This window comes from Lonchura striata, chromosome 3 (genome assembly GCF_046129695.1).
Source record: "Lonchura striata isolate bLonStr1 chromosome 3, bLonStr1.mat, whole genome shotgun sequence".
Lineage (NCBI taxonomy): Eukaryota > Metazoa > Chordata > Aves > Passeriformes > Estrildidae > Lonchura > Lonchura striata.
In genome coordinates this window covers 59,956,550-59,982,054 of record NC_134605.1, presented here as the reverse complement: position 1 = coordinate 59,982,054, position 25,505 = coordinate 59,956,550, and the positions used below count along the sequence as shown (strand labels likewise).

Genomic DNA, 25,505 nt, shown 5'->3' with positions numbered 1-25,505 from the left:
TATGGTATAAAATTAAGGACACTTTTGTGGAAATGTATTGTAAGGAATTTACGGGCTTGTTAGCCAACAACTTGAGGCTCAACAGTGGGCTGGTTGCCAAAGCTAAAAATGCAAGAGTTCAGCCTGATGACAATTTACAACTAACATCTAGTGATGTGTCATGACACTACCCCTTACTATGTGTTCACAAATGAAAGTAGGAATCTTTATCTGCATATACATCACCTGTTCCCTCAGATCTGGTTTACATGGATAAAGCAAGTAGCAAAAGCACCAGGTGGCATTTAGCTTGGCTTCTCCCACCCAACGCCCTGACAGGATTTGGCTTCCAAGAGGCACCAAGTCTTTATTTACGCAGGAAAAGACCGTCTCCCCTTCCTTCCTTCGGACAAGCAGCCTCTCCCATACACAGCCCTTTTTATCTGTCTCTCCACCGGTTCCAGCCACTCTTATAACCCTGTGCGCATACCTTTACATCCTTTTATCTTTCTTTGCCAGCCAGTTTTTAAAGTCTATTCGGTAACTTCAGAATTTCTATATTTATGCAATTTATTACCCTTGAGGCCATTTCCAACACGAGAATACACAGTCAGAGCAGAGCCCTTAGTGCCAGCGGTCACTGTGGCCGGGGCTGCGTGAAGCAGAGCACATTCAGAGCAAGACTGTCCATTCTCCGCTGCTAAATCACTGTTAATCACCGCTTTGCCGCCCTGAGCCACAGCCGGTTATTGTGAGGGACGCCACATCCCGTGCGCGGGGCTGGCGCTGGGGCAGCCGCTTCTCGCTGCGACACCGAGCGGGAGCCGCGCCCGACCCGCCCTCCCCGGCCGCGGCCCCGCCGCCCGCCGCGAGGGGCGCCCCGCCGCCCGGAGCGCGCCGGCCCGGCTGAGGGCAGGCCCTCCCGCCGTGCCCGCCGCGGAGCGTGCTGGGAGCTGTAGTTCCGCGGCCGCACGGGCCCGTTGCCCCGCCGCTTCCCCGAGGGGCGCGGCGGCTCCGCCAGACGCGCTCCGGCCCCGCGGCTTCGCGGCGGGCAGCGCTGTTCCCCCCGGCCGAGCATGCGGCCGCTGCTGCGGCGGCTTCTCCCCTCGCTGTGCTCGGCAGCGGCCCGAGCCCTGCTCGCCCGGCGGGCCGTGCCCATGGCGCTGCGGCCGGCGGAGGCAGCCGCGGAGTCGGCAGGGGTCGGAGGCGATGGCCGGAGCGCGGCCCCGGAGCACGGTGAGCGGCGCGGGGCAGCGGGCAGGGCAGGGCGGGAGGGACCCCGCGCCCGCCTCCCCCCGGGCTGCGGGCGGGCGCTGGGGCGTGCGGAAAACTTTTCAACTTAATTATTAAGTTATTAATTGTTAAGTAGGACTCTTGTTTATAAGGCTCTGGCGCTTTCCTGACTGCCCCGCTCGCTCCCTAGACTTGCCGACAGTGTATACATCCGACCTGACTGAACACTAAATCTACCTTTTTAACCCCTAAGTTTACTACTACTCCTTTTCTTCTTAGTTCCCTGTGTATGTGACCTGGCTGAATGCTAACCCTGCCATTTTTTCCACAAGAAGCTTTTATTATTATTATTATTATTATTATTATTAGTAGTAGTAGTAGTAGTAGTAGTAGTAGTAGTAATTCCTTAGCTATGTTAACTGTAGTGCCAGTACCAGAGGTTCAAAATGCATCGACACTAAGACCATCTACTTCTACAGCAGCTCTCAGTTAAACTGTCTCTAAATGATTTATTTGTTGTTAAAAGTATGAATAGAAAGCAGTGAGTGAAAGCTCAGCAAGAGTCAAGGAGCCCCAACCCTCTTGCCATCAGGCAGATGGGGCGAATGGAAGAAGGTCCCTTCTCAGAGAGGTGGAAGAATCTGCTCCTGGCATCCATTACTTCCCTAGGTCCTCTTACAGAATAGGTAGGAGGCTCTGGATCTGGAGGGTCAGGCAGACAACAGTGGAAAAGAAGGTTTATCTGGAGGGTCTTCCAGACCAATGCAGTCAACCAGGCAGATCACAAATACACTTATTAAGAAAAAAAAGAAGGGCAGCTATAGTGGCTGACTTGCTTCTGAGGGGAACTGAGGGCTCTGTATGCTGGTCGGACCCATTCCACAGGAAAGTCTGATGACTTCCTGTGGCCCGGGTAAGGGATATTACCAAGAGATTCCCTGAGCTAATTCTGCCCACTGGTTACAACCCTCTGCTGGCTGTCCAGGTTGACAGCGACAAGGCTGATGAGACATGTACCAAGGTAATGAAACAGGAGTTCAAGGTGCTGGGTTGTCTTGTTTAAGGGACAGGAGCATAGGTGATGTTTTCCTCGATTCCTTTGGTATCAGAGATGAAGGCCAGAAAGAACAGGAAAACCCATGTGATCAACAGATGGCTTTAAGATGGTGCCATTGGTGGAATTTTTTTTTTGTTTTGTTTTGTTTTTTTTTTTTTATTGTGGGGAGATTATGTGGCACCAGGCCTGCAGATGGTGTTCACCTGTCTAACAGGGGCAAAAGTGTTCTAAACAATGAGTTGGCAGAGCTGACTGAGAAAGTTTGAAGGGGGAAGGGGATGAGACAGGCTCACCAGGGACAAGCCTAGGGGCTGCATGCCAGAGTTAGGAATGAAATCAGTACCTAGCTGAAGTGCATCGACACAGTGCAGGCGGTGTGGGTAAGAAACAGGAGGAACCAGAGGCCATCGTGCAGCAGGAAAGCCATGATATAGTTGCCATCAGGGAAATGTGGTGGGGTGACTGTCATGACTGGAGTGCTGCAGCAGGTGGCTACAAGCTCTTCAAGGAGACAGGCAAGGAAGAAGAGGGAGGGGGTGTCTCTGTACCTCAGGGAGTGCTTTGACAGCACAGAGCTTGAGGATAGTGGTGATAAGTTTGAGTGCCTAGGGCTGAGAATCAGGGCAAAGGCTGGTAAGCCAGATATCCTGGTGGGAATCCACTACAGACCACCCAACCAGGATAAAGAGGCAGATGGAATATTCTGTAGGCAGCTGGCTGATGTTACACCATCACTAGACCTTGTTCTTGTGGGAGACTTTAACCCGCCAGTGTCTGCTGGAGACCCAGCAGTGGAAAGGAGTCAGTCCAGGAAATTTCTGGAGCATTTGGAAGATAACTTCCTGACACAGCTGGTGAGGGAGCCTACAGGGGCAGTGTCCTGCTATACCTGCTTTTTATGAACAGGGAAGGGCTGGTGGGAGATGTGGTGGTCAGAGGCTGTTTTGGGCAGAGCAACCACAATGCGATAAGAATTTTCAGTACTTGCTGAAGTAAGGAGGGGCATCAACAAAACCGCTATCTTGGACTTTGCTAGGACAGATTTTGGCCTATTCGGGACACTGATTTAGAGAGTCCCTTGGGAAGCAGCTCTTAAAAACAAAGGGGGCCAGGAAGACAGGACATACTTTAAGAAAGAAATCTTGGAGACGTGGGAGCAGGCAGTCCCTGTGCGCTGAAAGACAGGCTGGTAGGGAAGGAGACTAACCTGGCTGAGCAGGGAGCTTTCACAGGAACTTGGAGGAAAAACAGAGGGTGTATCACCTTTGGTAAAAGGGGCAGGCAACTCAGAAGTATTTCAGGGTGTTGTTAGGTCATGTAGAGAGAAAATTAGAGAGGTGACAGCTCAGAACTTACTCTGGCTACTTTTATTAGGGAAAATGAAAAGTGTTTTTATAAATACATTCATAACAGAAGGGGGCCAAGGAAAACCTCCATTCTTTATTGGGCATGGAGGGGATTATAGTCACCAAAGACGAGGAAAAGGCTGAAGTACTTAACTCCTTCTTTGTCTCATTTTTCAACAGGAAAACTTGTTATCCTTGGGGCAGCTGGCCCCTGCTGAACTGGTAGACAGACAGGAGAATCAGAATGGACCCCCTGTAATCCAGGAGGAAGTAGTTAGTAACCTGCTTAACCACCTATATGCTCACAAGTGTATGGAGCTGCATGGGATCCATCCTAGGGTGATGAGGAACTGGCAGAAGAGCTCATTAAGCCTATGTCCATTATCCATCTATCATCAGTCATGGCTAACCAGGGAGGTCCCGGGCAACTGGAGTCTGGCCAGTGTGATGCTCATCTACAAGAAATGCTGGAAGAAGAATCTAGGGAGCTACAGGTCTAGCAGCCTGCCCACAGTGCCCAACAAGGTGATGGAGCAGGTCATCTTAAGTATGAGCATACAGCACAGGCAGGACAACCAAAGGATCAGACCCAGCTAGCACAGGTTTAGGAGAGGCAGATAATCCTGACCAACCTGATCTCCTTCCATGACCAGATGACCCACCTGGTGGATGAGAATAAGGCTGTGGATATTGTCTACCTGGACTTCAGCAAAGCCTTCAACACCATCTCCCATAGCACACTCCTGGCAAAGCTGTCAGCCCATGGCTTGGACAGGTGCACTCTTCTCTGGGTTAAGAACTGGCTGGACAGCCAGGCACAGAGGGATGTAGGGAATGGTGCTGCATCCAGTTGGCAGCTGGTCACTAGTGGTATCCCCAGGGATCAGTGTTTGGTCCAGTCCTGTACAATATCTTTATTGATAATCTGGATGCGGAGATCAAGTCTTCTACTACCAAATTCACCGACAAGATCAAGTTGGGTTGATCTGCTGGAAGGTAGAAAGGCTCTACAGAAGGACCTGGATCGATGGGCTGATTTCAGTGATATGAGGTTCAGCAAGACCAAGTCTTGGTCCTGCACTTTGGCCACAACAATCCCCTGCAGTACTACAGGCTGGGGACAGAGTGGCTAGAAAGTGGCCCAGTGGGAATGAGCCAGCAGTTTGCCCAGGTGCCCAAGAAGGCCAATGGCATCTTGTCAATAGCCAGCAGGACTCAAGCAGTGATTGTCCCAATGTTTTTGGCACTGATGAGGCCACACCTCAACTCTTGTGTCCAGTTCATGGCCCCTCAATTAAGGTAGTATATTGAGTTGCTGGAGCGTGTCCAGAGAAGGACAATGGCACTGGTGAAGGGTCTGGAGCACAAGTCTGATGAGGAGCAGCTGAGGGAGCTGAGGGTGTTTAGCCTGGAGCAAGAGTCTCAGGGGGATCTTATCTCTCTCTACAACTACCTGGAAGGAGGCTGTAGCCTGCCCAGGTAGGGATTGGCCTCTTCTTCCAGGGAACCAGCAACAGGACAAAAGGACACAGACTTAAGCTACACCAGGGGAGGTTTATGTTGGACATTCAGAAGAAATTTTTCATGGAAAGAGTGGTTGGCTATTGGAATGGACTGTTCAGAGAAACATTGGAGTCATGTTTCTGGTTTAAGGAAAGACTGGACATGGCAGTTAGTGCCATGGCCTTATTAACAGTGTGGTATTCAGTCACTGGGCTCGATCTCAGAGGTCTTTTCCAACCTAATTGATTCTGTGATAAACCTATTAAACACATAAACATAGTGAAAGGGAACAGTGCCTGAAGATCAAGTCTCACTGTGATCTGTGATACTTACATGTCAAATAATAGAAGATTGTTCTATCTGAAACAATAATCTGAATATGTAGAGAAGGCAGCTGGGATCAGATATGGTTTGTTGCTCCTTGTTTTTGTGGTCTCTCCTTTATGAGGTAGATGTATCGTGATCTTTTTTTTTCCTGCTGGAACAGATGGCAAATGCTGGTGAAGATCAGCAGTCACTTAAATACAAATAAAGGAATAATGGATATACCTACTCATATATGAAATTCAGGCAAATGTAATTAAACATGCAATTAAGAAAAAAGAGAAAAAGAGCTTATCCTATAACAGCTTGATGGTCAAGGAGTTCCTACAGAAGCTAGCTTTGTACTCTAGGCTTCAGATTATGAACATTATGTCAAGAAGTCTGAAAAATCTTGTTTTCAAGTTGTATTAGTAAGTAGAATGCAACTCTTGAATTTTGTTGCTGATTTCTTTACTTAGTATTTTCAAAGAAGTGTGGGAGTTTTTTTTTTTTTTTGTAGAAGCACGACCTGTGCTTTAGACACAGTGCCTGTTCAGGTCAGTTTACTGAAAATGCATAGTTAATTACTTCAGCTGTGCCTTTGCCATTGTGAACAGACTGCATTTTGCAAAGTGGTGCAAGTAGGTTGCTTTTTGAGCAGACAGAGCAAAGGAAACCCGTTATCTGCAATAGACATCCCTCAGATTTATGCGAGTCCTTGTTCTGTAGCTGATGCTACCTTAACAAACCCCTTTTACTCTCAGCTGGTGATTCTGCACTGCTGAATTTCGAGGTTTTCTGCCCCTGCCCCTACTTGTTTGTGAGTTTCATGGACCTCTGTCTTGTCCTTCACTTTGAGATCTCTTTGGATCCACAGTTTTCTGTATGCTTGTGGATACCAGAAACAATGTTGTGTGTGAGCTTTAATCTAAATGTTAAGTAATTTTATTATTGCTTTAGCATCTGTTTGTTATGCATAGTTCTTTAGTGTCTGCAGAGGAACAAGTAACAAATCTAAATACTTTGTTTCCTTTGGATAGCCTGTGGGGATAAAGTTAGGTGTCAGGCTACAAACAGAGAGTGATTTATGCTTCCATACTTTAGCCTGGAGTGAATTAGCATTTAATCAGGTTGTTCTTTTATTTATCTTCCCTAGCATAAAATTATATGTGTAAGAAACATTCCACAGGGTGATAATCACCCACACTGGTTCTGAAACATTGATTTTTTACATGTATATCCTTGCATGCCTTAAGCACATAGTGTACACTTTTGCTGCTGAATTTTCCTCTTAGGCCAGATTTGGGCCATCTGCACCAGTCATGAGAGGAGCTTTGAAAGTGTGTTGTCTGTAGTAATGAGCTATCCTGGGATAAACTGCAAGTCTAACACACAGCTCCTCCCACTACAGTAATCCCATTGTGGAGTTGTCCCAAAAGAGTATTGCTGGGTTCCTGATTATATGCCCATTGTTTGATGCTAGAGAAGATTTTGCTTATTCTTTTATTTTAAGGTATAACTTAATATGCCAATGTTGGGGTTTACTGATGCAGAAGTGTGAAGCAGACATAAGGAAATGACTCATGCTCAGTTAGTAATCTTGGGAAGAAAGACTTTTTAAAAAACTAGTTAATGGACATTATTCTGTCCTGTCTAACTCAAAATATTCTGTTATTGTGGTATTACGCTAAGGTAGAACTTTATGTATATTTTTGTACATGCAAGATGTGTTTTCATTTACATTGACTTCCTTCTATAGCTCAAATACTAGAAGTCAGTTTTTAGAATATGAAATTCAGATAATTGTTGTCTAAAACATGCTATACTAAGTGGGAGATGCAGGAATACAGTAATCATCTCATTCCTGAATGACAAAGTCAGCTGAGAACCTTTTGTTATATGTGGAATGCTAGGATTCCCTTCCTGCTGCTTCTTCATGGCTCATTTTCAGTATGTTTACACTGGAATTAATTTGCCAATGTTTGTCTGCACTGAGTTTCATATGCCATTACTGTTATCTAAAGTGACGCTATGTGATGTTTGAAGGGTATTATTTTTTATGCTCAGTTACAATTTTGGTTTTTTTCAGTAATTTCATTTACTTGGAACCAAATGAGACCATAGGTTATTAAATTATAGAAAGCAGAACTCTTTTTTTTTGCTACTTCATATAAAATGTTGAGGTATTTTTACTGATCTGTTGAGAAAGAAGAACAGGATCCTTGCAGGGTTATATGTCAATATTTCTTTGCTGATAATTAATGAACTGTTTACTTCGTATATTGCTTATGTGTAATGTCTCTTAGCTGTTTTATATATCAAAAACTAAGATCCAGTGTGTTATTTTAAATATATTACAGATGGGCTGGAAAATATACAGCAAAAGAAAATCTTTAAAGAGAATAATGAAAAAACACAACAGAGTGAAGAGCCATGTGCTGCTGATTCAATAGATTCTCTAATGGCAGAAATGCCATTTGTGGACACAGATATTGAAGATGAATGTGCTAGTAAGTACATTAAACAGAAGTAATGTGAAAGCATAGACACATCATGGACTCAGTTCTTGGTCCTACCTGTGTTGGCAGGCTCACATGGGTCATGTACATGGAACAGTCTCCCTGAAAACAGGTTACAGTCCAGAGCATCTCTTATTACTATTCAGTCCTGCAGTACTTGAGCACGTTAAGAATTCAGCCTTTTGTTATCCTGTTGAGCAATGAGTTACAGAATAAAGAAATTTCATATGTCAATTCACATTGATATATGTGAGCTTCTGAGGTGATGGGTTGTGTGAGCTGTCCTTCAATATGTGTATTCCCAGCATGAGACTGGAAGTACACTTCTAATTGGACAGTGGATGACTGCAGCCTGGTGGGAGAGGGTCTGCAAAGGCTCAAGGAAATTAGCCAAGAGAAACACAATTATGTGTAAAGGAAGAACTGAGGACACACATATTTCTTTCACTATATCAGAAGGTATCTCTAGGAGCAGAGGAGGTAGAGAGCAAATCTGTCTGGAATTACATTTTCTTCTGGGCTGGATTTGGTTAATTTGTGCTATTGGTTGATTATTCTTAGTCTAGTACAACTTTTAGTTTTGATAATCCTATATATTACTGTGTTTTATATTTAAAAATGCAGAATGCATGGGATTTTTGAAGTTTAATATTGGCACTTCTGCTCTACAGTCATGTCCGTGTTCAAGTATGAACAATTTGCAGGCCTGCTGTCCTGCTGCATATGTTGAGTAAGGGAGGCTTGGTGGTTTGGAAGCCATGTGTCTGTCTGTGTTAGCAGCTTATAAACTCTGCTTAGAGGTGTAGGCTGTTAGTTCAGGTGTGGTACTTCACTTGTATGGCTACATTAATTCAGGTGAGTGTTGGATCCCAGTCAGACAGTTCAGAGCAAGGGCAGAGTAGGTCAGTGGGAAGACAGGCTCCAGTCAGTTGACTCAAGTCCAGCTCCAGTTGGTTAAGAGTGTCTTTGTTTAAATGTCTGTGTGCTGAAAGTGACTTTTTTTTTTTCCTCTTCAGTGCATGCAACTTCTGAACTAAGTATTAAGAAGAAAAGAAAGCGGACTATTGGAAGGGAAATTGAAGAAGATGTTGAGAGAAAAAAGAAAAAGAACAAACAGTATCAGCCAAATTATTTCATTTCTCTTCCAATTACTAATCCAAAGGTGATATTCTTTATTATACTAATATGGTATAACCAGAATTACTTCAACAGCTGCATGTTTTTCTAAGAACAGTGTTTGATATTGTGCAAAACATTTTTTTTCAGGTACATTTAAAGAAACATTTGCAGTCTATTCAATGAGTAATGCTGTGTTATGTAACATCTTTTTGTGAGTAAAATTGCTTTTCTAAAAAAGACTGGAGGAAAGATACTTACATTTTTATTCAGTTTGTCAGTCTTATGGATTTCACTGAATCTTGCTGAGATTTCCTCTCTGCAGTGTTCAGTATAGCCTATTTTGTTATTCACATAGAATAAGGGGGACATTCCTATTAAATTTAATAAGAAAAATTCTAGCTATATTTTTAGATTTCTTTATAGATACAAATTTTTATTTGGATCTGTTACTGTTTTAATTTGGCAGTTTGTAGTTTAGCATTTTACAGTAAAATGGTTCATCTTATTTAAAATTCGAACAACTGTTGTTTTAGTGAGATGTTGTTCACATTAATTCAGGAAATGCAACGAGCTCTTTAAGAAAATGTATTTCCTTGCAGTCACATGAGTTGTCTCATTTAGGCAGTAAATGAAAATGATTTATTACATGCTGCAGGTTGTCTCTGGTACATCTTTGATATCTTTTGTGTCTGAAACAAGGAAAGTAGGTGCCTTATGTTTAAAAAGTTGAACCCAACAGTTTAACAGCATTTGCAAATTTCATTTGTCTTTTTTTTTAGTATCAGAAACTATCTTAGATGATTTTTAAGTCATCCTGTATCTGTATTATCAGTTCTCTGAAAAAATAAATAAGATTAAGAAAATATGAAATGACACTAAAATACGTTTGAAAACAACACTGCAGTCTTTGATTCTTCAAAACATAATATGTGAAGAAGAGATTGTAAAGCCTGGTTTTATAAGATCCAGGATAGCCTGTTACAAATATTGTAGGATATCTTTTTTGACACCTTATTTTAAAATATCTTTTCTTCAAGATCTGTTTAACAGATTCCATGATTTAACAAGTGCAAGAACAATGTAGGGGTTATATAATCTTGTAATTGAGAATTCCTGCTGACAATCATTGCTATGCCCAAGAGCTGGTTGGGAAGGTCTTAAGTATGCTCAGTTTTTTATATGTGATTATTTATTCATATCATTTACAGAGGTAAAGAAACAACTCTTTAAATTTAATCTCAGAGCATTTGGGAGCTCCAGGACTTTGTTAGACAGTTTTGTTTATACTTGCCTTAGAGGTAAAGTTGTTCTGAAACTAGAAAATACACATTGGAATTTTTATAGGCAATATTAGCCAAAATTTAAATGCCTGTTTCTTGATAGCCAGAGTGAATCTGGTAATTGCTGGTAGTATTTCAGTTGGTAATGAAACACCTTTATGTTTTGAAGAGTTTATTTTATTCCAATGAAGTATTTTAAGCATTAGTGTCATTTATTTGTATTTTCTGTAGTTATTTAAGCTTTACACAGAGGAAATTTTTTAATAAAGGATATTTCCGAAACATTTAATCAGCTGTTCCTCTTGGAAAATGAACAGTTTCCTTGTTTTCTTTTTAATTGTTTTGAATCTTTAGAAAAGTATTGTTCCATTAATTTTGATTTATATTGAACTTTGCATTATTATTTGTATAAAACAAGTTAAATAGATTATGATAATTGTATTATTTTCTATTTGTTTGGGTTTGTTTTTTTTTTTTAAGTTATGACTTACATGATGTGTTATCACTTGGTAGGGTAGCTTTTCAGGGTTCTCCAGTCTTGACTATAATTGCTATTGATCTGTTAAATCTTAAAAGCTTTACATTTACTTTACTAGTAGTATCCTTGTAATAAGCAAAATGGTGTTATTCTATTGCTTCTCAGAATAATGTACTTCAAGTAATGGGAAAGGAGATCTTGAAATCAGTAGTTGAGGCCTTTTTTTTTAACTTTTTTTAAAAAATTCAGAGGGAGGAATTGTTAAGTGTGGTCAGCCTTGAAAAAGCTTTTGAATTATGTTAGGACATTTAAGTAAAAATAAATAGCATGGTAGCAGTAGAAATCTAAAACAATACTTTGTAAGGTAATGTAAATAACAGGTTTAATAGCAATATAAAGTGGGTCAAAGCTTATTATATAGCATTGGAAAAGTCCTAGTTTTCTTCATTAGAATAGTACACTCAAATGTTAATTGCAACTTAGATTTATTGGAGAAAACAGAACAAATCTGAAATTGTGATATGCATTGTGATGGCACACCTGTTTAATAGCTCTTTTGTTAGACTTTGATCGCATAACTTTAGGGAAAACATCTGAAAAACAAGTTTCTGAAATTCAGAAAAACTTACTTGAAAACTTTTTTTTCTTTCCAGATTATGTTGATTGTGTAGAGCATTGTCATTTAGAGAGAGAGAGAGAAAAAGAGGATGTGCTCAGCCTTATTTTTATTTTACCTATATCCAAAGGGCAGGATTTTTTCATACTTTCTTGATGGATTCAGCAATAACTTTTCTTTGGAACTGATAACTGGCTGTCTTTGGACTTAATCTTATTCCAAAGCCATATTATATTTTAGGTTTTTAGCTTTGTTTCCTAATAGAGTTTATGCAGCTATGAGCCTATCCATTGGGATTTTTTGGGTTTTCAACCTGTTGTCCAATTTTGGACAGAAAATTTGACATCTCGGAGGTATTAATTTCCTACAGTTTTTGTGTCATTGGTTCTTGCATAAAAGAGTGAGCCTTGAAAGAGCATGCTTTTGTGGAAGTACTACTAAGGAAGCTGTAGGAGTATGGGGATGTAGGGTATTGGCTGCTAAACTAAATGCTGAGTAATATCGATCTCTTTCAGAGCTAGGATGGTCTTTACTGCTCTGATAACACAATGCCACATCTGTCTTCTGTACTCTGAAGGGATTGTATGCTTACGTTTATATTTTTTCCTTTCCAGCTCACAGGTGCAAATTAAATTTAGAAGCAATAGTTGAAAAGAATAAAATTGTAATTACTATGACACATTTAATTTTTGAGTTTTGTTTCTTTTTTTTTTTGATTGAGCTTATAAACTTATATATTCAGACAATACATTGTACTTAATGGGAATCACATCTACCAGTTTTTTGCTTAAATATGGATTGAATTCCTCCTGTATCTGAGACAATGAAACTGTTATTTATCCAGGAGGAGATCAGTTCTGGCATATGAAGAAAGGGTGGTCTTATTACAACATGATTTATGATAAAATGTTGGTGGAATTTTCTTCATTCATCCTACACTACTTAAGACACGTGTGGTTTTGTAAATGTCATATCCCCTTTTCTGGCAAGTAGCTTTTACCTTCTATCCTTCTCCCTACCCTTGCTAGCATCGGTTCCTTTGAGTTATAATTTAATTGTATTTATATTACACTATTAGATATCTATGGCTTATTGGGTAAAACTTTCTGCATGGCAAAACTCATTTTAAGAAATTCAGTCAGAAAAATACTGAACAGTCCCATTAGATTGTAGGATTTTTTTTTTCCCCAGCAAATTTGTGTTCTTTATGATTAACAGAGCTACCAATATACATCAATGCTTTTTTTGTACCTAAGAGCTACTTGTGCTTATCTTATAAAAGTCAAGTCTGTACGGTACATTTGTGAAGTATTCACTACTGAATTTCAAATAAGTAAACAACAAAAAAGTGAGATTGAAGTTTTCAACCTGCTTCTTTAAGACTTTATAAACCAAAGATGATTTGACTGTAATGTTTTTGTTCACTGTTTGAATTGTTCACTTTAAGAAGTAATTCATTTTGTCAGATGGTCCAGTTTATTTGACTTGATCTAATTTTCACTAATGTACTCAAGAATTATTGCAGGTTTCTGGTACTTTGTTTTTTAAATTGCTACAGTACAGCTAGTATAATGTCTAGCACAGTAAACATTTTGGATATAATTTATAGAGCATGTATAACCATATAAATAATTTTCAATAAAAAATGTAATTCCAGTATTTTTAAAGAGAAAGACCGATGAAGTTAGAACTCTGTACCTGTTGCAAAGAAATTTGTCTAAATACATTTGAAGGGAATATATACATTATATATGTCTATTGGATAATATAATCAGAATTGCAAATCAGATATCTCTACAAATTATTTCCTAAATATTCTGGTTTTGTATGTGCTCGGTCCTGCAAAGATCAGGTTTCTTTTCAGTCATTTACCTGCGCATAGCAAGACAGATGTTTAGCAGGGTGGGCAGAGAAATTACTTGAAGAAACTTTTTGTTGGTATTACTGGCAGTGTAAAACTGGATGATCTTAACTTGCTTCAGTTAGTAATACGTATGGAAGGAAGCTTCTATTAAGATGTGATGAGGACTGTACAGTGATTTATTAATCATTCTATTTGTATACCCTGTTTGGGTTCACTCAGGTCAGAGGATAAAACTTTCTTCCCCTAGAAAGGTTTTTACATAAACATTTGTTTTTAGATTGTGTGCTTTCTTGTTCACTTGCATGATGGGATACAGTAATTGTAGTGGCTAACTGTTGTTTCTGTGTCTTCCCAGATTACTGGCGGTATTCAGGCTGTCCAAGATGCAATAATACAAAAGGATCAAAGGCTTTCCAAAGCAATGGTTCGCTCTGGCTCACTGCATGTCACCATGTTAGTGATGCACTTATCCAGTGAAGAAGAAATTAGCATGTAGGTATTTAATGGAAATTAAGTATATACTAGTATTTTGGCTTAATGTGTTCATAAAGAGACTAGCAGAGTTAACTGACACTTTTTTGTGCCATTAACAGCCCTTATTTACTAGAGTTATTGAATGTTTAATGTTGCTTTTAAAATGTAATCTTAATATTAGCCATTTTCATAACTTATGGTATGTCATAAGCTCTGAACAAAGTATGTGGTTTTCCCTTGCATTTTACCTACTGTGTACTGAACTTGTATGCACATATGTCATGTTTGCTAAAGTAATTATTTTAAAACAATGTTTTTATATAGGGGGCAGGGGAATTAAAAATCTGTTGAAGTGCAGATTGCTCATAAGAAAGCAAGAATCCAAGGAAAGCAACTACCAAGGAACCATTTGGTAGTCAAGGGCATGCTTCTCATAAGTAGAAGTATTTTGGCTGAAAGCATTTGACACATATAAAAATAATGAATGATCAGTATATCTAAATCAGTTGCCTTGTTTTTACATGCTTGTTTTCTTTGAATGTTATATCTTTGAGATCTCTATACTTCTACTGTGAAGATGCAAATTTGTCAGCATCAACAGTTTAATCTAAGGGGAAAGAAACAACCAGGGACAGAGAATAAAAAGGCAAGCAAAGGATATAGATCTGGTAGAATCCCTCCCCTCTCCATGTGCCTGATTAATGAGTAAACTGTGATAGCACCTGAAAATTGGTGAGAACAACCACCAGCTGTTTATGTGAATTTTTTTTTTAAAGGGCTTGAAGTACAAACTTTTAAAAAAAGGGGCATGGGATAGTTCCTCAAAGCACATGTGCCTCTTCATGAGTATTTTTTAAGAGCCCAAAACTGTATACCAAAACAAATATTCTCAAATTCATGATATTCTACTCTGTGAGCCCCTTCTCAGTTTCCACTCTCTGAATGCCACCGAAGCAGTGACTTACAGAGTTCTTCTCTGCCTCTCCCAGCAGAAGTCTACAGTCCAGGCACTCAGAACTGTCCTCTAGTCAGCAGCAGCTTCCTCAGAGATTCACCCCTTCCCTGGCCAGATGCCTCCTATAGATTTCTAGCTCAGCTATCCTCAGGTATTCTAGATTGCATGTTCTTTTAAATGAGATTTTTTAAAAAAAATCATTACTGATGTTTTTTGTTTAATTTTCTGGGAGATCTGAAAGAGTAAAATGCTGAATTTGCCTTCTTTTTGCTTCACCAATTTTTGATATGGTTAATGGAAAGAAAGGTTAATAGAAAGAAAGGTTAATGGAAAGAAAACAAGATCCAGGCTGGTAAACAAACCTGTGTGTAATGTAAGGGGAGAGTAATCTCTCAAACAAAGTGCAGCTAGTCAGCTGGGCATCTGAGAATTCACAGATCCTTAGGTTTGGATCCATTGAGTTGCTTAGATATCTACAGTTTTTCAACTGTGTTTGCACAATAGTGCCTCTGTCTATACAGAAATGAAATGTGTTGAATGCTATTTGAAGTCAAATGCGTGATAAGAATGTGCTAAACATAACATTCAATTCAGCACAAAGCCCTTTGTATGGTATTTTAGTACATACAGCTTTCACCCTCAAAATGGAAGATCTGTATTCTAGGCCGCTCTTTCTAAGGGAATCCAGACCTGCAATTCTCATGTCAGTTTCCTAACTGATTGACTGTGGTCTAGCCTTCATGAATACACTATACATCTCTTTTTTGTAGGACTGTAGGAAATCAAGAATGTGAGATTTTGAAACTAGAAAGAAAGAAAACAATCAAGACTCATGACTACACTCCCTTCAAGCCAGGAAGTTCTACTCTATGCTAACTGTCCATAGTCATGGGATCAGGTGCTAGAAATCAGGATGCCTGCCTTTGCAGTAAATGCCTAATTATGATATTATAGTGTCAAGATTTTCTTGCTAGTTTTCTGTTAAAGATTCTGTGAATCTCACCTTTGCATTACAAATAACAGATTTGATGGAGTTGAGTTTGGCTTTGTTTGAGAGATCTCTTTTTCTAACAAGTGATAAAATTAAGACTCAGAAATTTCTAAAAAGAAACTTGGTATATTTTAGGTGCTACATTATTTACATTACAACAATATAGGAAGAAAACAGGCACTGCTTCTATAATTCTAGCGTGTGTTCACTTAGAATATGCTGTTTAATTTTATTTTTTTTTATTTTCCTTTTTTGACTTTAGATCAAAGTGCTTGTGAACTTTTTGGGTATCTCTGTGGATTAGTTGCACTGAGTGTAATTACTAGTTAGTATTATAAATACTACTTGGTATGGAATAACAAGAAAATACCACTGTTGTGTTTTTAGCTATTGACTCAGTAGAAATGTTTGTCCTTGTGCATTATTCTTACAAAGCTATTGTTAGATGTTATGAAGTAGTTGATGGAATTCAAAAGGCAAGATAGCTAGAGTGAGATGACAGCTGTTTTTCTACATATTTTAGTGTTAGCAAAATTATAAATAAAATAAAAAATAAAACTAGATCTTTGCAGGAACAGTGCTAAACTGAAAGCACACTGCACTGTGTGGATTGACCTGTCATGGAACTCGTCGGGTAGGCCTAGACTGGTCAGTGAGTTCTGCAGCAAACCCTACAGTATGGAAATATAAATCTATGTTCAGCTGAGGAACAGAGCTTTCCATGAACTTTCTGTGCACTAGTTCTCAAATGTAAAAAATCCAGAGATGGATTTTAGATACATTCATTAATACTTAAAAGCCCTCTGCAAGCTTTAACTTAATTTGACTTAATGTATTTGGAATATCTGTACTTGTTTTGGACCAATTTTTAGGTTTGTGTTGGTAAATAAATCTATGCCTGCTTACATGTGAAGTAATCTGACAGGTAGAACCAGTATTAGATGGTGTTTTTGAAAGATTTTGAAGTACAGCACATAAGGAAAACACAGGAACAGGCTTGTCTAAGAGTGATAAGAGGGTAGGTAAGTGACAGAGACTACGCTTACAGTAAAATATCTTTGCCAAGGAACAAAGAACATTGGTGTTTGAAATGGTTATAAAGGAGCTAAAGTACTTCTAGCTCCTAGATTAAAGTCCTCTAAAAAGACCACAGGAGGGCTCTATCAATGAAAAATATTCTGTCATGTAATCAACCTTCATGTGTTTCTTAACTTGGCCTAGGTTCCAGTTAATGCACTGTTCAGATCAAGAGTCCACCTTGTTAAACACAATGGGAATGTGTAGAGATTCTTGGAATTGTACAGGCTTCAATGAAATTATTTAACCTACTGTAGAGATTGGTGATTGCTTTCATCCAGCTAAAACAGAAAAAGTAACAATACCTCTTCTGAGCATTTTTAACCTATTACTGCCATCTAGTGTTTATAAAGTGTGCATTGATTTGGGGAAGGGATTAAATTCAGGTTAATTGAATAGAATTAAAACTGTGAGATGTGAGAAACCTTTTAGAAAACACTAAAAATGTTTATGTGGTTTCTGTTTAGAATTCAAATCATTTTAAGTACATGTCAAAACAATTATTTCATGTAATTGTACATACACATGATGTGGCTAATTAAGATGATTATTAAAATGTTTGTACCCTGTTTTTACAGTTATAGTGTGCGTGCCTCTTAGTTCTTACAGAAAGTAAATGTAAATTGAGATTGTACGTCTTTTAATAACAGTACTCCATGAGCTTAATTATAATTTCCATGTAATTTTATCATGTAAGTAACATATAAGTAATGTTACATCTGTTTATAATTTAACTCTTCTAACTTAGACTGAAGAAGAATCTTAGTTCAATTGATGTTATCAGGAGAGGAAAAAAATTAATTTAAGAATTGAAAACTAAATGCTTCTGAGTAATCATCTTATTTCAATGGGATTCACAAAGTGAATGGGAAAACTGTCATGTTAGTATCTGGATGCCTCAAGGACTGAGATAAACTCTTTTGAGGAATTACACCCACTGCTAAGTCTGCTTTTATTATTTGTTTGGTTTTACAGCACAGTGTATGTACCACTTTATAAAAAGGTGGTAGTAATAATAGTAGTAATAAAACTGTAGTGATAGAAACTAGTGAAAAAGTACCACAGTAGATAATAAATTGGTACTAAAAAATCTTTGCTACATTTATTGATATAATGATTAATAGCAATATTAGCACCAGAAATACACTTGACATTGGTCTTTTCTCTCCTCTCAACAGAGCAGTTGGTGCTCTTTCTGACAGCAAGTTTTTTGTAAATGATCTCCTGAAAGGAAAAAGAGTGGATTTGTCTTTTCAAGGAATTGATCACTTCAGAAATCAAGTTGGATTTGTGAATTTGGCAGAAAATGATCATACAACGCTCCTTAAGGAAATAGCAGGTACAACTTATCAATCTAGTTTAAGTGTTTCAAAGACTTCTCAACAACCTCAATGAGAATGGAGCTCAAAGATAAGTTGGTGCTAATTTAGTCAAAATTAATTTACCTTTAACAGCTGTAAATGCTACATAATTAATTTCCTAGCCTACTTTGTGTATTTCAAAATGATGTTAATGAATTACAGACAGTACTGTTCTCTGATAACTTTTTACTTAGAATATGTAAAAAACATAGTGCAGATCTGTAAGTGGGATGTAAAGACTCCATGCTACCTTGTTTTGGTCCTATTTTTATCTGCTTATGAGTCTATACTTAAGCTATGTTGTTTACATAGATATTTAATAAAAATTCTCAAAGAACAGTACTGTCTGTAATTCATTGGTGTCCTTTGAAACTATCCCAGCAATTCCAACTATTCCTTGGAAAGATTCTTTAAAAGAGTTTTTCAGTATTGATGAATTATCTTTTGTGTTCTGAGGAATGTGAGGTCACACCATTTTTTTAATAGAGCAATAACCCATTTTGCAGAGTAGCAAGGACTGCTGCTGTCACACTACCTCTTTGCAGTCCAGTACAGAGGGAAAAATTGAAAAAGTCTTTATTAATACAGTGTTTTCTCTAGCAATTCATTAGTTTAATTTCTGAAGTGTAGCTGGTTTGACCTTTTACAAAGACCTCAGTTGAATTTATTAAGGAATCACTGTTTCAGTACTTCAAGATTATGTATGGCTTCTGCTATGTTCTAATGTGAATTTTGATTTCATGTTGTTATTTTGTGTTGTACATGAATGAAGGAGAAATATTGAAAACATAGTCAATAGAAAATAGATGAAGTTAAATTAGCCATTTAGTTCTGTAAATTATACAGAAAAATTGTTTGATAATGACATCTGAATGTGGTCACTGCATGTCTGCTAATACCAGTGTAGATGTACATTTGCCAGAGATGGAAGTCCAGGAAAAGCAGAGCTAATGTTAATCCTCTGTTTGTTCTGATTTCCTAGTTATTTCCCAAAACCCATTAAAAGATATTAGCATCATTTAATTATCTACCAGGAATAGTGTTAAACAGTTCTGACAGAGGTTTGAAAAGTATTTTAGTAACTCTTTGTCAAAGTCTTTTTAGAAATTGTGCGCTTATATGACATATTACAATTCCAGAACATTTTTAAAAACTGCTGCACCAGAGATTATTTGAAGGATTGTTGTGTTTTAGTCCCAGCTGACAGCTCAGTCCTGCACAGCCACTCGCTCACTCTTCCCCAGCCATTTGAGGGAGAGTGTTGGAGGAGTGAAAGTGAGAAAACTTGTGGGCTGCCATAAAGACAGTTTAATAGGGAAAGTGAACACCATGCAGTCAAGCAGAGCAAAACAAGGAATTCATTCACCATTTCCCATGGGCAGGCACATATTCAGCCCTTCAGTGATTCAGCAGGGCTCCATCACTAAGAGTGACTTGAGAAGATAAATGCCATCCTCCTTCCTTCTTCTTTGCACAGCACGATAGATGCTGAAAGTGATACCATACAGTATGGAATATCTCTGGGGTCAGCTGTCCCAGCTGTGTTCCCTCCCAGCTCCTTGTGCATCTCCAGCCTGCTTGCTGGAGAGGTGGGCTGAGAAACAGGAAAGGTCTTGGCTCTGTGCAAGTGCTGCTCAATAGTAATCAAGGCATCCCTGAACGATCTAGCCTCTGTTCAGCATAAATCCAAAAAATAACCCTATACTAGGTATTATGAAGAAAAGTACTCAGCCAAAACCAGGACAAATACTAAGTGCATTTGGAAAAAGTAATCAAGTGCGTGGCTTTTATTTTGATAAATACATTGTAAGTGCTGCTTGCAGGTGATAAAAGTGAATCCTGTTTTTTTACCTACAGGATTTGCAGATGTTGATTTTATGAATTAATGATGCATGTTATGGTCTGACCATGAGAGGGAGCTAGTATTTCACAAACAGAAAAACTACTCTTCTGTTTATACATAAAAATGTTTCATTTGCTTTTGATCTTTTGAGTTTAAGAAATACTGTTTTGTTGGCTTAAATACTTTGATAGTTAGGACTACACTGTAGTACAACTCTCATGCTGACATGCAGTACAACTAACTGAAATTTTCTTTAACTTTAGTTGCGTATAAATGACATTTAGTCTAATCTCTTCAAATTGATTTCCTAGCAGTCCACACTAGAGAGTGAGAGAAAAGGAAAACGAGTCATACTGCCCATCTTCTTCTCTAGTTACATAACAGTTTTACTTGAGCATGAACTTACATTGCCACCATACCAAAGCAATCTGACCCCTTCATGCAACCACATGGAGAATTCAGCTGTGATAAAATTAACATTTTTACCTTTGTCAGCTAATTTTTATCCTATTTAGCTTGCCCATGAATTTTATTGTATAGCTACATAACTGTTGGCAGAAAAGATAGGAGCAGTGTCAGGCATGGGGCTGGAGAGGAACAGTCTATTCTGACAAGGATGATAGTTTAAAGCTCATCAAAGATGAGCTTCTTTAAAAATTGTGAATCCACACATTTAGCATCCATTTGAGGGTGAATTGCATTGCCCTCCCTTCAGGCAGCCTAGGGAAATAGTTTAATTCAGTTAATTTAGTTCACTTTAGTTACAGATGGCTGAAGCTGTGATAAATGAATTTTGCCTCTTGTCAGTTGTTCTTAGGTCATTTCACATGATGAAAAAATTGGGAACTCAAAAGTATTGTAATTTTCCATTAGAAGAACTGATTTGTACGAAGTGAACAAAAAGATGGCAGTCCAAATTGCTGTTGTTTAGTTAGGTGGGACTGGAAGTATTCTCTGAAATGATGAAATGATTCTCTGAAATGATGAAATGATTCTCTGAATTCATACTGAAAATGAGGACAGCAAATGCTTTTAGATTTTAATCTACACTCTTTTTCATATTGTGCTAACACTGAATTACAATAGCTCTGATAAATAACTCACTAAAATGAAGCAATATGCTTATTGTGGTTTAAAAGAAGGTACTATCGCTCCCATCTTTTTGTGGTCATAACAAACTTGTAGGAAGTATTAGAATGGATTGAAGCCATTATAAGAAGAAAGTTTTATTAGGAAGTTCTACTTATGTTTCTTTTTCAGTTTAGGCCTTTACCTTTACATTGTCACTATCTTCTAAGGCTTAGCTCAGGTACTGACATGAGCACGAAGTGGGGATTGCTATGCCCAGCTGCCCCATGCATCCTACTTTGTGAACAAGCTCATCTTTCTTATGTATATGTATGTGGTGATGGAGAGAAACAACAACCCACACATACTCCTGATAAGTGCTTGAAATAACAATATAGCTTGCTGATACATGGCAGTGGTCTGGGACAGTGACACTGTAGAAATGTCTAATACACAAGCAAGGAACTACTGGGAAACTGGTCTGACTCTGCCTTATCATTTGGCCCATCTCTTAAGAAATCCTAAGAACTTCATAATTTTAGCATGGCTTAACATGATAGTTCTAATGGTAAGTTATCTCTGCTCAGCTTTTCTTCATTTACAAGTGTAAAGTAAAAAAAAAATCAATAAAAAGAATACTGTTTCTAAATTATAAACCTTTTAATTGAATGAACATGGTTTTGAGACAAGCAGAAATTAATAGTCTGGAAGTATACATATGTAGCAGGTTTCTGAATCTAATGAACTCTTTGGAAAGAAGATGGCCGTTTGTATTATGGAATATGGCTCAATAAGCAATTTTACTATGAATTGTTCTGTATTGATCTAGCTGTTGGATTTTTGAGCTTTTCCCATGTAAAGTGGTTCTGAGTAAGCTTCATATATCACATTTCCATCCTAATTATAGGGAAAGAGTTATCTAATGGATTCAGCTGCATTCAGCGTAAGTGGCAGATAACATTTAGTAATTTTGACATTATAAAAATGAGGTACAAAATGATATTACAGAATACTTCAAACTGCATGAAATGCAGTCTGAAAACTGTCCAAAAAATTGTTCCAGGAAGTCACTGTGCTCTAAAAATAGCTTCAACATTTTTTGGGTATACTTTGAAGCTGAAAACATCAGTCAGCCTGAGGCTAATAAAGGAAAACATAGATTTTGTTTGATTTTTCACTAAGTAGTAATGATAATGTCTGGAGGTAAGATGGAGGATACTTGTTTGTCAAAACCCCTGGACATTTTCTATTTTTCTCATCACTGGCCTCTAATTTTTTTTAGCTAATGTAATTCCCATCATTAACTTTTGTGTATTTGCCAGTCGACAGATCCACTTTTTTGCTGTCTCACAAGCCTAGAACTTTCTCTTGCCCACAGCATCCATGTGTCCTTTCCAGTTTCTGTTAAGTCCCTTCTTGTAGCCACTTCTTCAAAGAGCTTAATGGATATTAATAGCATTACATTGTCTTGTAACATTTCTGTGCTCTCAGGAAAACATTTATCTTTATTTCTTTTTTTCCCCTCCACTTACTCAGATTTCATTCTATTTTTCATTATTTTTGAAGAAGGAAACATTGTGTTAATTATGTTCATAAGTTACCTTAACCAGTAAAATGTCACTGTACTTTCTGTGCATGTTAAATTCTACAGAACTGGGGCTATCTAGTCCCAGCAAGCCCAATGTCTTGAGCTGTGATGTTTAGTATGTCTGTGCCGTGACAAAGCTGTGTGTGAAGTCTGATGCCCCTGAGAACATGTGTAGACACACACCTACACACAAGTAAAACTGTTAAATTTAAAAATGCAGTCTGCCTCGCCATGCTTTTCTCTTCTGACTCAGGTTTTCTTTGTTTTTTCTTGATTGGAATTGCCAGGTATGAAAGAGGATTTTGGAAAGATAAATTGACCAGATATCGAACAAAGCTATTTCGCACAAAACGAAGACAGGCAGGCCGGTGGTTCTGTTCAGCAGGGTGAAGTACAGGTGCCCAGCTGTCCCACCCAATTCCCACACAGTCACAGCACTGTGTGATCGGTCTGTCCTGCTGAGATCCCTGAGGTCACAGATCAGAGGCACATTGCCAAGGCTCTGCTCTGGTACTGAGCTCTTCCCGAAGTTAGGAGGGGACACCTGGAGAGGTGCAATTCTTCATCAGCACAGATCCTATTTGCAGACTGTCAGATAAGACTGCATGGCCTGAGATGTGATGACAGAAAAAAATGGAGTTTTCAGAGGGGAAAAAAAAAGACTGTTATGAACAAGACTGAGTCAGAACATCACATGGTAATGGTAAACCTGGGTCAAATAAGATTTACCTTTTGCTAGAACATCAATGTCAATGGGTCCCCAAATTGTGCTATTTAGAGAATAAATACAGGAGCCAGAGAGCTTAGTGAGGGTTCAGTGTCAATTTAGAAATGTCTCCCACAAACAGAATTTAAAATAATATAAGTAGATCAGCTGTACTTGTGTTACTTGCTTCCTGATGTGATGCTGTTTCTTCCAGGTGTCAGAAAAACGACTGTTAAACTATGAAGCAAAAAAATAATATATTTAAATGAACATACATTGTTTTGTTAAGGGCTAATTAAATTTATGTGATAGGATTGATAATTTTTCCACTATTTTGATTTTAGTTTCATTGTATGAGTGAGCTAGACCTACACCTAGTGAAAAATTGGAAGTTCTACTTGCAAAGAAAAAAAAAGCTTAAGGTTTTGTAATTTTTCTGTTTTTCAGCAATAGAAATACTTTATTTGCCAGTATTATTTTTATCACAGGTTTTTTCAATTTTATCAAACCCTTTTTTCACATTGAAAGTATTTAATCTAAAAAAACCCATAGAACATAATTCAAAAGTTGAAAATATTTAATCTAACAAAAACCCATAGAACATAATTCAAAAGTTACACTGAAATTTATTTCCAAGAAATTAAACATTACATTAGGCAGAGGAGTTGTGAAATAGTAAACTAGGTCAGTGTTGTCAAGTTGTTTTGGCCTGGACTGTAAACAGATAAACAGATAAAAGTAGGAAAAGTACATTAAAAGTAGGAAATTAGCTCAGAAGGCAACAGTGAAGCTTTAAAACACAAGTAAAAATCATCAGCACACCTAATATGTTTTCTAATACTGGCATGTAAATCCAGTGCCAATACTTAGAACCAATGAATTCTGTTATAGAGTTTTTCTGAAGATTCCCACACTTCTAGTGAGAGTGGCTGCTGAACAGTGCTAATGTTGAGTCTCTATTTTGATAGCAAAATCAGACAGCATGAACACCTTTCTAATTGCCATTATTTAACTGATATTAACTGCAAATGTTTCACATGAAATATTATATCCATTTTCATGGGAAATTGTATAGACCTCTGAAGGAGTAATATGTACCTTAGAAATTAAGTAGAAATCTCCCTGCCTTTTTGTACTAATCATCTTGTTTCTTTCATGTGAAGAACCCATGACTAAAAATTGCATTTGAAAGCACATTTTAAGCATTACAGTATGTAATGCCTTTGTGTTTATGCAATTTTCTCCTCCTGTCAGAGACTATGAAAAAGATATTTCAAGAAAAGGGTATCATGGCAGGAGAAGGAAGAGCTTTTAAACCACATCTCACCTTTATGAAGTTGTCAAAATCAACAGAGCTCCGTAAACAGGTAAGCTCACATTTCATATAGCTCAGCAGCAATCTAGAAAGTTTAATTTGGAGATGGACAGTGTTGTTTATGCTGTAGCATCATATTTGCTACTTTGAACCAGCTGAAGAGGTTAGACTTTAATACTTGTCTTTTAAAGAAATAATTAATGTATCTACTGTTTAAACAGTCCTGTACTGTAATTTACCACTCTTGATATTCTCGGTTCAATAATATCATGGTCTATTTTCTGTTGGGAAATTAGACAAGACCAAAGGATAAAAGTACTTGTTCAGAGTTGCAGAACTCTCATTAGGGGGTAGATTGTACACATGCAGTTTGTTTGCTGAGTTTTGCTACTGTATAGGAGAAAATGTGCAAATAAACAGTAGAATTTCTGTTTGGATTATGCATAGTAGGCAGACTGTTAGTTCCCTACTGAATATGGTTTGGTGAATTTCAGAGTAATGAGGAAAAACTATATTAATAAATATATAAAATATAATTTGATATATCTTCTATATTCTCTCTTGCAGGCAGTTATTTCTTGCCTATTAGGGTTTTTTTTTGACAAAATACACAAATACATGAAGATAAGATATAACTGTGATAAAAATGTATAGAAGCAATACTAATGTACCTTTTTTTTTAATTTAATACTAATTTAACTGTAGTACTGTATTATTTAACACAAGGTATACATCCATACATTTTTTGCTGACATTGTGTAGAATGTTTTATGTGATTCTTTAACATTGACTAGGAAAATAATTTTCAGAAAAAATATTTTAAATAAGAA

General features: G+C 37.9%; 1 protein-coding gene across 2 annotated transcripts in view; it reads left to right on the top strand.

The window, feature by feature from the left end:
- Positions 1 to 1,055: 1,055 nt before the first annotated feature.
- Positions 1,056 to 25,505, top strand: part of AKAP7 (A-kinase anchoring protein 7) — an 82,109-nt gene continuing 57,659 nt past the window's right edge. Inside the window, exons 1-6 of one of the 2 annotated variants that reach the window (XM_021540700.3) lie at positions 1,056 to 1,215; positions 7,782 to 7,931; positions 8,957 to 9,102; positions 13,653 to 13,789; positions 17,973 to 18,133; positions 24,615 to 24,727. In XM_021540700.3, coding sequence (XP_021396375.3) covers positions 1,056 to 1,215; positions 7,782 to 7,931; positions 8,957 to 9,102; positions 13,653 to 13,789; positions 17,973 to 18,133; positions 24,615 to 24,727 — 867 coding nt within the window. The remainder of the gene's footprint in view (positions 1,216 to 7,781; positions 7,932 to 8,956; positions 9,103 to 13,652; positions 13,790 to 17,972; positions 18,134 to 24,614; positions 24,728 to 25,505) is intronic. The other variant, XM_021540701.3, reaches the window with a different exon arrangement.